Source organism: Tachypleus tridentatus, chromosome 1 (assembly GCF_004210375.1).
Source record: "Tachypleus tridentatus isolate NWPU-2018 chromosome 1, ASM421037v1, whole genome shotgun sequence".
Taxonomy (NCBI): domain Eukaryota; kingdom Metazoa; phylum Arthropoda; class Merostomata; order Xiphosura; family Limulidae; genus Tachypleus; species Tachypleus tridentatus.
The window spans coordinates 94096663-94111690 of record NC_134825.1 but is presented as its reverse complement, the minus strand read 5'-3'; the positions used below and the strand labels follow the sequence as shown (position 1 = coordinate 94111690).

The 15028-nt window shown below is 29.5% G+C and overlaps 1 protein-coding gene across 1 annotated transcript in view; it reads left to right on the top strand.

Annotated features, from left to right (window-relative positions):
- Positions 1-439: 439 nt before the first annotated feature.
- The window catches only part of RnrL (Ribonucleoside diphosphate reductase large subunit), a 33791-nt gene continuing 19202 nt past the window's right edge, over positions 440-15028 (top strand). Inside the window, exons 1-6 of the mRNA XM_076511951.1 lie at positions 440-688; positions 4956-5044; positions 6519-6696; positions 7474-7574; positions 11648-11707; positions 13797-13836. Of these exons, the coding sequence (XP_076368066.1) occupies positions 670-688; positions 4956-5044; positions 6519-6696; positions 7474-7574; positions 11648-11707; positions 13797-13836 (487 nt within the window). The 5' untranslated portion in view covers positions 440-669. The remainder of the gene's footprint in view (positions 689-4955; positions 5045-6518; positions 6697-7473; positions 7575-11647; positions 11708-13796; positions 13837-15028) is intronic.

The following is a 15028-nucleotide window of genomic DNA, read 5'->3' as shown; positions in this document are numbered from 1 at the left end:
GCTACTCGAGGGCTATCTGTGCTAGCCGTCCCTAATTTAGCAGTGTAAGACTAGAGGGAAGGCAGCTAGTCATCACCACCCACCGCCAACTCTTGGGCTACTCTTTACCAACGAATAGTGGGATTGACCGTCACATTATACACCCCCACGGCTGGGAGGGCGAGCATGTTTAGCGCGACGCGGGCGCGAACCCGCGACCCTCGGATTACGAGTCGCACGCCTTGCGACCGAGCAACATTAGATGATAAAGCATATTAAAAATTATAGTTTATTTAACATTTGTTGAATAATATGACTAAATCACTTTATTTTTTTAATTAAAAATAACATGGCTTGATTTATGATATAACTTGATTATACTAGTTTTTAATCAAAATATATTGCTTTTTTTATTCCGTGAAGCTAAATTTTATTGATAGTTTCAGATGTATTTTTTCGCTGACTTAATCGGTCTCTATTGGCGGGAAAAAACAACCCGCCAAGCAAACTGAGTTTATTCTTGAGAATATGACACTGTGAATTTGGGAAAGGATACTTGCTTGCTAAATTTTGTTAATTCTTTATCACAGTTCTGATATCCGATATAATTAGCAGAAGTTTAACAGTTTCCGGTTTTTCCTGACGTTTTTGTTTTCTGATATTATCGTAATATATTTGGTACATAGAAAAATGTTTGTATACAAAAGAGGTAATTTTTTATACATCAATTTTATTTACAAATTATAGTTGATATTAATGGGGTGCCAAAAATGAGTGTATCACTTTTTAAGTTACTTAATTCAAAAATTTAGTTATGTGGTACAAGTTATGATTCTTCTAATTTCTATCTTAGTAAATTTATAAATTAAAACTAAAAGACTTGTTGTTTCAACAGTAAATGTAATTTTAATAGAGGTAGTCTGAAAATGAAACAACTAGCAATAAACCCTTTAACAAAATTTAAACTTAATTTTATTGAGCTCCTAATTTGTGTAACGTTAAATTGTACTCTGAATTCCAGTTAAACACTCGGTAACATCAATTTAGAACTTACAAAGTGTATAGTTGTATTCTTTGTAATATATAAAAAGAGAGAGAGCTGGAAGAATCTATTCTTTAGCGTTGGTTAATTTACACTGTTTTTTCCGCTAAAGTGTTAAAAACCAAACTTGAAGCCAGCCCTTGGAAATTTAATGCTGTCAAGGTTTGTCTTAAGCTCCCTGCTTTCACCACATGTAAAGGCATCGTATTGTACAGATGAACTACCATTTTTAAAAAATTATTGCTTCAGCTGAAAATGACTCCTACCATGCCAGCATTTATATCTATATCCCCTAAATTTGTCACTGTCACCATTAAGTATAAAACACGATCTTGCATCAATACTATCTATTTCCTTGACAATATTAAACATCTCAGCAAGATTACCTCTTAACTCCTTTTTTTGTGAAAAATACTATTTCTTGAACTTTAACTTGTTCTTGTATAATAGCCTTTTTCATTTTAAGTTTCATCCTTGTTGCCCTCTTTTGAACTCTTTCTAAAAATTTAAAATTTTTCCTAAAATAAAGAGCCTAGGACTGAAAAATATTCCAAATAAGGCATAACTTGTGACTTGTACAGATAATATAACCTTTTTTATTTTGTTCAGCTACCTCTCAAAGTTATATTTGTCCTACCACGAACAATGGCACATTGTTTGGAGGCTTTAAGAGAATGATCAACCAGAACACCAAGATTTTTTCTTCTGTAACACAGTTAAAGCTACTCCCATTACAACTATACTCATTATACAAATTATAATATCTCATGTGCATTACTTTGCATTTATTATAATTAAAAGTCATTTTTGATGTATTTGCACAACTCACTAAATGATCTGTATCCTTTCACAAAAAACAGCATCCAACTTGCAAGACCTTAATGTAATAAGAAAGTTTAAGTAACTTAATCTGTGTCACTGATGTGAATTGCAAAGGGCCTGGGGTACCTTGTTTGTGACATTAATTCATTTTGGCTAAATTCCATGTAAACAACTCTGATTTCTGCCATCCAACCCTTTTCTATCCAACAAATAACATTATCCCTTATACCTTTAGAGATAACTATTTGATAAACCTTTTATTTTGCATCTTGTGAAATGCTTTGTGAAAATCAAGATACACAAAACCTATCCCCTTACCCTCGTGTGCATAACTAGTGACATCCTCAAAGAGTATCAAATATTAAATAAAGCAAGGTTTTCCACAAGTAAACCCATTTTGCGAGTTACAATTTTTACTACTATTAATAACAGTTGGTACTAACTAGTAGTGGTACTATTACAAAAGTTCAATGTATACACTAACATAACTTTATCTTGGGCCTTATGTTCGTGTCTAATGTAGGCCTAATTCAGCTTAACTTAGAACTTAGTCAATGCACTTTATATTAACTTTGGTATTCTGTGTTAATGTCTATTTAGCTTGATCAGCTGCACACTTTTCATTTTATCAAACTCTGTTAAAATATTTAAACAGTCTTTTTGTTTCATTTTATCAGCAGTTTTTCATTGACAAGACTTATTGCTAAATGTTAATCATTTCACCTATTTGTATACCAAATGCAATATAACAACATACATGTGATCAGTAAATTACATAAACATGGCTGATTGAAGGTAGTATGTTGTTCACTTTTCTTGTTTAAGGCCTATATATAGTAAAAAAATTTAATTTTTACCTTCTAATTTTAGAATATTTCAAACTGCAGTGAAAGCATGATGTACTAATAAAATGACTTCCATGAAGGTACCATTTTTGGTGGAATAATTACCAAATAATGTTTAATTTTGAACTGAGTTGATCTTTGTTATTGTAATCAGTTTTAGTAAATAAGGAATGGGGATATTTATTAATGATATGAACTTAAGTGTTGTGTATATAATATAAGCATGTTGAAATCTTCCTAAAACAGAGGTTGCCCTTGTTGAAACTGTCTTATTTGAGTGAAAGACTAAGAAATCTTCAGTGCTTTAGAATAATATCTGGGGACCCTTCCAGTGTTTATAATCACAATGTTTTTTATCTCTTTCTGAAAGGATACTCTTAACATCAGGTTGCCCACAATTACTTGCAGTGGTTTCTGAAATAAACTGGGAATTGCACTGTTTATATTTAGCATTATTGGTAATAGTATTATATATTTTGGAATCAGTTCCAACTGATAGCTACATGTAAATAATGTTTACTCTATACTACCACTTCATCTATATCAGTCTTTTTAAAAGTGGGGGGTAAAGCATTTTTGGGGGAGCTGACAAAAAATGAGCTGAAAACAAAGATGTTGAACTAATTTTAATTTTAAATAAACACTAAGCCAATAATAATTATATTGAATTAATTAAATGATAGAGTATGTTGAAAGAGATGTTTACTTGGCACTTTTTCAATCACCATGCTAAAGTTATGGGTTAGAAGAGGGTCTCAGACTTTTTATTCACATCAAAAGAACTTCAGACTACAAGAGTTTTGGAATTATTGATATATGTTTCAAGTACTCTCCATGCCAATATGTTACCAGTTTGGGTCTAATTCTATCATTAAAGTACTAGCTGCAAGCCATTTAAATGTATTTAATGGGAAATGCTTATATGATGGAAGTATTTTGCTGACGGTCTGACAGTTTCTTAAAATTATTTTATTTAAATGTGAAACTTGTGATACGGATGAGCTGAATACTATATTCAGTATAGTATATCTATATCTCTACATTCTAAGTTCATATTATTGCAGTCTTCAACAATCATTTTAAGATTTAGGAGCCAGATAAGCCTAACCTAACCTCACTATTGTTTGTACTAAGAAATATACCTATTTACTTTCTTAACAATGAGCAAAATGTGACAATTGATAGTTTTGCCTGAACTAACTGCCTTTGGTCCCATGTGTGCTTACTGGTTGAATTGAAGAAAAGAAGGAAAACAAAGTGTTGAAAAATAAGTAATATATTGTGTAACTTCAGCACTTCATTCATGAAAAAACATGAATTACTGAATCTGCTATTAAAATCCTAGAAACAAAGTTTAATTTAGGACTCAAAGTATGTGAAAGTAATTCTGGACTTCCAAGAATCCAGAACTGTTCTAGATTCAAATTCTATTTAATACAGCCTTACACACGAATAAAATAGGGGAGAAAAAAAACGAGGTACTCTAATAAAAACTTTGTGCTCTGGATTTGTTCTAAATGCTACTTTAATTCTTGAAGCAGTAATTAAGTTCATGATCACCATAAGAGTTTGTTTAATTTTGCCAAGAAAAAATTTCATACAGTTATTATGAATTTTAGAGATTCCACCCTCTTCATGGTCATTCTTTATTGTATGTGACACTTGTGCTATTTTTCTTGCAATTGGGGGAAGGGAAGTAATTACCTCATTGAAGTAAAACAATTTTATATTTATATTTTAGGTTTCAAACATCCCAGCTTAGGGCACCCTTATGATTGATGTTTGAATAGATTTGAATCCTTTATTTTTAGATATGGATGCCAAATAAACTGAGAGCAGGTCGTCACTTGTTAGCCAAAATTTATGAGAATGTGAGTCAGTAGACACCATTTTACATACTCATTCTTCCAAGCTACCATCATATTTTTACTCCTATGTATTTCAGGTTTTAAAAATTATAATCTAATTTGCATAAGCTGTTATAATGTAAGTTGTCATAAAATAAGCATGTAGTCAGTGGGAATTTGGAATTCCATACATAGTATGAAGAATGAAAATTACAAACATGAAGGATATTTCAACTGTGATTGAACACTGAGTTAAGAATTCCAGCCTACTTGATTATTTTATAAATGGTTATATTTTCTAAACAATTTTATAAGAGTACAGTATACTAAAGTTTGTTATTGATGGAGTTGACAAGTTTCTGAAACTCACTACTTTAAAGTGAAATATTAATTTAACCAGTGACATTTATTTCATAATAGATGGTCGTAAGGAAAAGGTTATGTTTGATAAGATCACCTCAAGAATCCAGAAACTGTGCTATGGACTCAACATGGATTTTGTTGACCCTGTAAGATTTGCCTGTAGAATTTATTTTGTGCTAATAAAATAACATGTTGCATTTAAAAAAGATGTGGGTAAACTAATGAGTAATAATTTGGCTGATTTTGTTACTTATTTTAGTACCATTATTGCCATAAGAACTTTTAATGTTTTATAAATTTTTGTACATTTGTTAATTTATATTTAATGAGTATTAATTTGGAATTTGGAAAAATTACTCTAGTGTCCAAATAGTAGCTTCTAAGGCCTAGACAATTAACTTATGCTCACTTAATTAAATTTTTCAGATTTAGTTGGTCGCAGATTTTACCACACTTACCTTATATTCTTCCTTGTTTATTTATGTAATATAAAGATAAAGGTGCAAAATTTGTTGAATTTACTTTTAAAAAATGCTATATTGTTGTCAGGTTTAAGTTTTCTTTGTGTTGAATATGCTATTTACAAATCAAAGGTGCTTTGAGTCATTCAACAAAAGTTTTGCATTTTTTTAAATTAAGATCTATGTGAAATATGTGTGATAAAAATACCTATTCTGTTTTTATCCATATTTTGTAATCAATTCCTTTTGTGAGTTCAGCATACTCAGACAAATACAAGATGTTTCTTACCACAGCCCAAAAATATGAAAAGAAATTTTCTATAGCATTTGCTTATTATGTTTCTATATATTATGTATTCAGTTTTTTTTCTTGATATTCACATTGAGTTTCTCCAGGTCAGGTTAATTACCCTCAGAATTACAGGTTTTAGAATAATAAATTTTGGTGCTGTGACAAATATAAGTATAAGATTTTACAGTTTCAAATCTATACATCAAATGGTTTTATGCAAGAAGTCACCAAATATTGGAAGTTGGATCAGACCAAATCATGTTGGTGACCACCATTATGGCAGCGGGAAGAACTTGCACATTATAGAGAAAAAATACAGATGATGATATCAAGGCTCCAGAAGGTTGTAAAATGAGTCTGTATAGACAGATAATGTGATTTAAGGCACGTAAACTTATCACATCAGTCATTACACAGTTTTTATGGATAATAACTATTCACATCCTGTGCTGTGCCAGTGTTATTTCATTATCAAAAGCATCAGTTGATAAAGTTGTTTTACTTTTCTAATCTTTCTTAAATTCATCATTTTTGAAACTAAAGTAACACAATGTTCTAAGTTAATCTCATCAAAATCTCAGACTGAATTTTAGTATCAATTAGGCAGATGATGTGAACTTCAGTATCCAATTTAGATTGCAGCCATTCATCTTGGAGATAACAGTTTAAATGAGGATGCATGAAAGTTCAAGTGTGTATCTTGTATTTCTTGTAATACTTCAGATAAATGGAATTTAATTCAAACTTTTTTACTCAGTTAATATCTGGAATCAAACTTTTACTGAGAAAATTAAATTAAATTTTTGGAATATTAATTTTGTTATTCACTTACTATTCTACTAATGTGTTTTCTTTTGTTTTTTTTAGCCAGTTATTACTTTGAAGGTCATCAATGGCTTATATCCTGGTGTAACAACAGTTGAACTTGACAACTTAGCAGCAGAAACTGCAGCAACCATGACAACTAAACATCCAGATTATGCCCTCCTTGCTGCTCGTATTGCTGTTTCCAACTTACACAAAGAAACAAAAAAGACATTTAGTGGTAGGTTTTGTGTTAAACTTAATTTTTTGGATTTGGTTCAAAGTTGAATTGTCAAAACCATTCAGAGCCAGAAAGTTAATTATAATTATATACAGATTAATCTCCTGTTATATTATGATGTATAAGAAAATCTCATTTTTTATGGACACCTATTGAATTTGTCAGTGAAGTAAAAGTTTCTAAATTTGTCTCCAAGATATAAAATGCTAAAATAATTTTCTTGCTCCTTTCCTATACCATCAAATCAAACACAGAAAAGTAAATACAACTTTTGGGATTCTACTTTCATTTAATAGTACATGTAATCCGTGTAATGGTACTGGTAGCTCAAATGGTATATACTGTTTTTTATCTAAACACTTCACGTATATATATTTTGTCATGTTTTTTATGTTTAATCATTAGGATTTTACTCAAAGCATACAGAATATTTATAGTTTCAGTTTGAGGTTTTGAAATGCACCTTTTTAAATGTGTTTGTGTTAGACTGTGTAGTTCAAAATTTTAAGAATTTGCTTGGCTGTTTAAAAATATACATAGAATATTTTTCTAGTAAGAGAATGAACAATGTGAAGACTGAATATCTGACCAATGGGTGAAGTGTAACACTTATGCTTATTGTCCTGGGAAATAGATATGAATTTCACACAACTGTCAGTTCTAAAAAAGTATAGATAACAATAGTTTCTACATTCTTTTGTATAGTTAGATTTATTTTATTTCTTGTTTTAAATAGTTTGGTTTACTTTATTTTAAAGTTACTTTTATCTGTTACAGAGGTAATGGATGCCCTTTACAATATGGTGAATGCAAAAACCAACAAACCCTGTCCAATGATATCAAATGAAACTTATAAAGTTGTTAAGAAACATGCTGAAGTAAGTATCTTTATGAATAATTTGTGTATCTATTAATTAACCTTAGTACTACAACTCAGAAGCAGTTTTCTTTGTTTTAAGGTAAAAAAAAAATCAATTTTAAGAACCTGCAAATAGTGATAATAAAAAGAGTAAGAAAACAAGGCTGAAGATACTGTAGGCATTTTTACTCAAACTATAAACCTATCTTTTTAACCCCATGCTGCTGTTACATATTTGATGAAGTCAAAATTTGTAGGGTTTTTTCTTTTCTTATTTGCTGACTTTTTTGTTATGCTCAACTATGGACAGAGAATTACTTGATGTTGTAGGTAGCTTTATAATAATGAACATAGCTAGTAGCTAGATAACATGATTTATGATGATTTACTATATCTGATGATTATTTGATTGCATTTGTTTGAGATGGCTACAGCTGGAAATTGTCATGGAAATTAGTTTGAGAATATAGAAAACATGTATAATTTTTGTGTAACTAAATTCCCAATATATTTTGCATAATAGACAAGTATATATCTAGACCAAGACATAACTCACATTAAGTGTGTATAAAAATATTACCAATAGAAAAGCAGACTTTCTAAAGATGGGGATTGTATAATATAAAAAGCATTGAGTGTATACATCTTAGTCATCTAATGTTCGTCTATTATTGGCTGGTAATTTCTGTTTTACATCGTACTTTAAACTTAACCCTCTACAAAGGCTTGGTTCAAATGAGCAACCACATGACACTTTGTACACATTTTATAAATTTGATAATACTACTTTTAATGTATGTTTTTATAACAAAATTTGTTAGACTTCCAGTAAATATTACAAGTCTTTTACACTAAAAAATATCAATTTTATTTTATTGAAGCAATTTTAATAAACTAAAATTAGATTTGTCCTCAAATGTACAAGTCTGTTTGGACTAATTCTAGTACAAATTGATTTTCATATTAAGATCATAAATTCTTTTATTCATCTAAAAAATCTCGAATTTCATTTGCATAATCATTAAAACCTTTTTGTTAGTAAAACTTATTTTTATCTGCTATTTTCTCTAAGGCTTTCTCTATACAAGAGATTGGTGTATTTGTTTGATCTCATCATAAAAAAACAATAAATTAAATTACCATTTTTTTCTCTTGAGAATTGCTTCAAATTGTGACATAATACTGCATTTGTTTATCCTAAGTAGATATAAATGCATTATAATATACATATCTTTCTACTTATTTTATTGTTTTATTGCCTTTTAAACCACTATTTGGCACCATTATAGGTTGAAAATCACCTGGGGACTGTCTGGTTTGTATTATGCTATAAAATTACATTACCTACAAACTAGTTAAGTGCCTCATGAAAATTTATTTTAACTAATCTAAAATTGTTTTAATATTTACATTTTAGTTAACTTTATAATGATATATAAAAGAATACATGAGGAAAACCATAAACAAAGTACTTATGTAGATCTCTCTTTTTTAAGTAACATCCAAAAAACAAGCAATGTTCCATAACTATCACAATTTTTCTAGCTTTCTAACAGTGTGACAACATTTGTTACAAAATTCATCCAAGCTAGTTGATACATTTCTTGTGGGGAAAAAATTCTTGTACTGAAAGAGAATTTAATAATTATCTGTAAAGAAAACAGCATAATGTCATATGCTAGATTAAAACATTGGTTATAAATAATATAGTATTAAACTTAGAACTAAAACTATTGAAATCCTGTGACAGATAGTTGTGGCAAGAGGGATCTGATTTTCTATTTGTTGGCTATGACTAAACAGTAATAAAGGTTATAAAAAGTATGCTTTGTCTAAGAGATGATAATATTACTGAAAGTAATTTATGTTAAATTTCATGCATATTGGAGGGATGGTGAATAAATTAGATAACAAGGATGCCTAGAAAAAACTTCACAATTCTAATACTAAGGGAAATATATATTTTTTTGATATTATCCTATAAAGTTAAGAACTTCAAACTTGTATACCGTGAAAATATGAATTATTAACTGTGACTTTCATGCTGTTCTAATTGGTATAACATAAATAAAAAATTTAATTAAATTTTTAATATAACTTACCAAACACTTTGTGACCTGCACAGAAATGGATGCCTGTGGTAAGAGGATTAATGCATAGTTTTTTTTTCAATTTATAGGTTTTTAATTTTATTTGCATAACCCTTAGAACCTCCAAATTGAGTAACACAAGTTTTTTTTTAAATTAAGTTCAATATTTATATATAATTTTCACTTTCTTTATGATATACTTATGGAAACCATTATTGTCAACTCATACTTTATAGACTGTAATATGTTACAATGAAATGATTAAAATTGAGACATAGGAAAATGTAAATACCTTTTATATTTGATGAAATAATCATAAACTTTTTTTTTGAGTCTTAACATTTCCATTCATAATTTACAATTTTTTTTCTGCTGTTTAGCACTTTTATATCAAAACACACGTCAATGGTCTCTACAGCCAATATTTCCATATGATAGGCAAAAAGACTTCAGCTCTCAGTGAGATGTGATGTTCTTGTGTTACACTAGCTCTTGTGGGTCAAGTAGGCATTGGCTTACATATAGAAAATTATTAAACCTTTCAAATATGTATCTTAAATAACAATTAAGTAAAATATAAAATTAAAACTTAAACACTATGTAACTGTATTTAACTACAATATTTCCAGGTGAGAAATAATGCTAAATTTTCAGGGACAGAGCATTAGCAGTGCTAAGAGCAATTTGACTATTTCTATATGTAATACTTTTTACCAATTTTTAAAATAAAAGTTAAGGATGTACTTGAAAAAGCCCTCTTTCTTTTGGTTATGAAAATCAAGCTAAAGTGAGTAATACTGGCTGAGAAATCACAACATAGTGGTAGGAAGTTGGTGTAGCGTCTTTCAAGAGTTCATAGAAATGTATTTCTCCTTCCTCTGAATGTGTCCTATGAAATCTGGAAGAAATAAAGAAATGTGTAAACAGAGAAATTAACTTAGACTTCTATATGTGTGAATGATTAGCATGAGTCAAGAACTTTTCAAACTACAAAGACAAATTTAACCTTTTATGAACTTGCAGATCACGAGAGAATAAAAAAAACTTTGATCATTTTTCTTTTAAGTTTTTTTTAAATAAAATAATTAAAAATTAGATAATATAACTCTATAATGTAAATTTTAATTCTAATTTTAAATATAACCAAGTTAATTGGGTCATTGTAAGGAGTTAAAGGGACACCAGATATTTATAAGAAAGCTAATTCCAAGGGATAATGATAACATTGTTTGTTTAAAATAGAATTTTGATATTTGTATTTTATGTAAATCATAGAAAACACATTAACTTTTAGATACCCCATGATTTTCACAGTACCTTACTTAGTATTCTGTAAGTTTTAGGTGCAATGTACCAAACCATTTTTGTTGTTGGTTGACAAGAAGAAAATTTATCTTAATGAATAAAACATTATGTAACATGAAAATAGAACATTGATGATTTGTGGACCACCAAATAGAATAATCAGTGAAGAGCACCATAGTAAGTGGATATAAATGTAAAGCTGTTTATTACCCTGAAAACAGCACAAACTTGTTTTGGTGAAGCAAGTGTTTATGGGTTAACAGTGTTTTTATTTCATTGTTTTTTTTCTAATACATAGAAGGTTGAGTTGGTGAAATTTGAATGGCATGAAAATATTTCATGATAGTCTTCTAAATAAAGGCATTACAAGTGCTTAAAAACTCATCTGACTAATGATAGATTAAAATGTTGCTGAACAAAGAAAATACATAATTTATAGAACTTAAATATTACTGTGCTTTACCCTTTATGGCAGTTTGTAATTTGTTGTAAGATTTTTTTTAATTTTTTTTTAAAGTTAACTAGAAGTGTGAAATACAATAGTTTCATGTCTGTAGTGTTTTCATCTATACATCAAAGTTATTGTAATAAAATAAACTGTTACACTTGTTTCAACTAAATACTAAATATGAGTATTCTATGCCTTTTTTCCCAGGCAGTATAGTGATCCATTACAGTGTTTTTAACTTGTTTTCAGAGACTGAATTCTGCCATAATCTATGATCGAGATTTTAATTACAACTATTTTGGATTCAAGGTAAAAGTCATTGTTTAACTGTTTCTCTAATAGTACTTTTCTAAATTTGATTGGCCAAGAAATTCTCTTCTTGAATATTGTAAATTTCTAGTTACTTTTATACTACAGTTGTAACTTTTGGCAAAGATACTGATCCTTGGAGGTTGAACATGAATGTTATAATTGCTGTCAAAATAAAGAACTTAAGTCTAACTTTTAAGCCATTTAGTGTGTGTGTGTGTGTATTTAACTTTAAAGTGTAATTTGTGCAAGTATCTATAGTATTTGTACAATTCAGTTATTCTCCTTGTACATATTTTGGAAAGAGAAATTCCTGAATACTTAAAGAATGGTTTTTTTTTTGTTGTTGTTTTTGTTTTGTTTTTACTTATTTGAACCTGTTAATTTTATTCTTTGTATCTTGTTACATTTAGATGCAAGATGTTTACATAACTTATTGATACATGCATTTCAAAGTTCTCTGGGTGTATGCAGTTGAAACAAGTAATAGGTTGCCAAGCCTTATCAAGTTCAGCACCTGAATTATGTGAAGCAAAATAATTTTATAAGGTTTTCTAGATACATTGTAATATAATCAAATTTCATAAATTAGTATATCAACACTTTGGAATTCCATTATAAATTATCAAGAATAGTAACTAAGCTGTATTTGGGTCTTAAAAAATGAAATTTCAATTTAAAGTCTTACCTTACTGCTTGAAATCTACTTTCAAAAGAATGAGTTTGCTCCTGAATACTTCATAGAGGCAAAGAAAGCCACAAGAAGGACATTGTGAGCTTTTGATTGGTTATTCACACATCATAGACAAAAGGTGTGTATAAGCAAGACTTTCCAAAAAATGGAAAGATGTAGGTGGGGCCACTGCATTTGATTCAATAACTAGTAATATCTCAGCAAATATTAAAGATAGGAGGTTCTTAACTTGTACTCCAGCTTGTCAATATTGATAATTTGAGTTTCTAATTCATATGAAACTATGTATTCAAAATACCATGTGACACACACAGAAATGGATATTTAAGCCCTTTTTAATACTTACTTTTAAGAAATTAACTAATGTATAATACTAAAATATGAATTTAATCTGCAAATTTATATCAAACTTACTGAATAATAGAATAAAATTGTAAAATAGTGGCTCAATAAAATTTTGAATGCGAGTCAACAAATGCCATGTGGTCTTTGATCCATGTCAATAGGGTTGAATTTTATTGAGGTCTTAGTTTTATATTTACTTAATTATATATTTGTGTCATAATCTGCATAATTGAAAGACTTAAATATTTTAAATTTTAATTCTACTTTGCATCAGTTCTCAAAGCTCACAATATTACTCAGTGCACAAAATTTTGTTATAGGGTTGCACATCTCTCCTCGAAGGCACTGTTGACTGATGTTAAGATAAATAATAAAAGTTAAAGGATGGAAAAAGGGAATATAAAACATTTTAAAATTAACCGAATTGGAAGGGAAAGACCTGAATTTACAAATATATATAACCAAAAAAGTTATTTAAAAATAGTCTACAAATTAAAGGGAATGTACTTTTTTTTTACTTCCTAATTTTAATAATTACATTGTATGTGGATAATAAGAACTAGTTAGGGACATGGTAAAGAAAATGAAAAAAATATTTATATTTACCTAAGGGAAAAGCTTTTGATATTTATTTAGGAGGGTCTAGAGATGATGTAAATGAAACATGAAAACTACAAGATGAGAAAAAGTTTTTATACAATAAACTGAAAATCACCTTGCTCTTGAAATATTCAGATTTTGAGTGCATATGACTACTTTAGATAAATATTTATTTATTAGAAATATGTCATAAAAATGTCATTTTTATGTACTAGATATCTTTAACAAAATATTACCAGGTTTTATGAAGATATCTCAAAGTTACTGTAAATATTGTTGCATAAATCCTCATTTCCAGATAATATGATGTTAAATATGTCACCCTGTGCATAAAGGTTAACTTCTTGTTTTGTAAAATATTCGTCTTGAATGTAATATTAGTAATTTACAAACAGACATCTCTATCTAGAGATAGTTAGGTCTGATTTTCAGATATTTTTTTGCTTGCAGACTTTGGAGAGATCTTATTTGTTAAAGATTGATGGAAAAGGTGAGATAAAATGTGATATGAAGTATAATCTAAGGTACTGTATGAAAATACTTTTAAATTTTCATAAAATTAAAGTACTTAGAATAAATTTGAGATTTAAGAAAAGTAAAAGGGTAAATTTCATTACAGAATATTTGCTATTTTCTTAAAAACTACAATAAAAATAAACTGGGTAAATGTTTTGAGGGACTTTTTATAACTTTAATTTATTTGGAGTAGTCTTTCATGTATCCTTGATAAGAGCTTGATAGTACACTTGTCATTTACATTGAAAAGAATTAGGTTACTGAAAATGGGACACCATGGATTTAACTACAGCAAGAATTCTTTGAGCTATATTTATCTTTTGAAATTTGTATGTTATTTATAAAGTTTGCCATAATGCCCTTTTGTCAATAATAAATTTATTGGGGAGGGGGGGGTAATAACTTTCAACAAAATGAACTTTAATTTTATGTAGCATAAAAAAAAATTAGTAAAAAAAATCCTATTCACAAAATTGGCTAATCTCAACAACACCCCTTGGTGTGGATTTCTGTACATGGTGAGGGGACCTCCCAAGGAAGGTTCTGTTCTTTTAGTTTACCTCCTCTGGGATCTAAACATCCACCCACGTGTTTGCCGTGTGTGGCAACCCGTGAAGGGGAGGAGAGGATCTTGGTGGTTGAGGGGTCCAACCCTAACACACCACTTCGGCCTTGAACTCCTGTAGACAGGCAGCCTTGTGGTGGGCCCCCTTGGGTCAATCAGCTGGTCCACTTGGGCTAGGGTCAACCAAGTACCAGTATTGGATGTTCTCAACAGGTGTTGTGGACATTATATCTGATGCTGATGTTTGGGTATAGCGCTCATGAAACCCTGGCATTGCTGCAGTGTCCTTGTTTGACATTGTAGGGCTCCATGGTGGGTGGGGTTAGTGAGCACCAAAATTTTCCTTTCTTTATTATGGATACTCCAATTAAGGATCTTAATAAAATAGTGAAAAACAGCCTATAGGTAAACAACCACATCTTGATGATTCTGAGCAATAGTCCTCACCATCTGTACCACTTGTTATACCTCATTTTCTTATATTGCATTCACTTTCAGACAAACCTTTAAGGCAAATGTCAATTGGGGATATACCTGTTGAGGTTATGCCTCATGTTACTTTGAATTTGTCACGACATATTGTTGAGAGGGGATTTGAAGA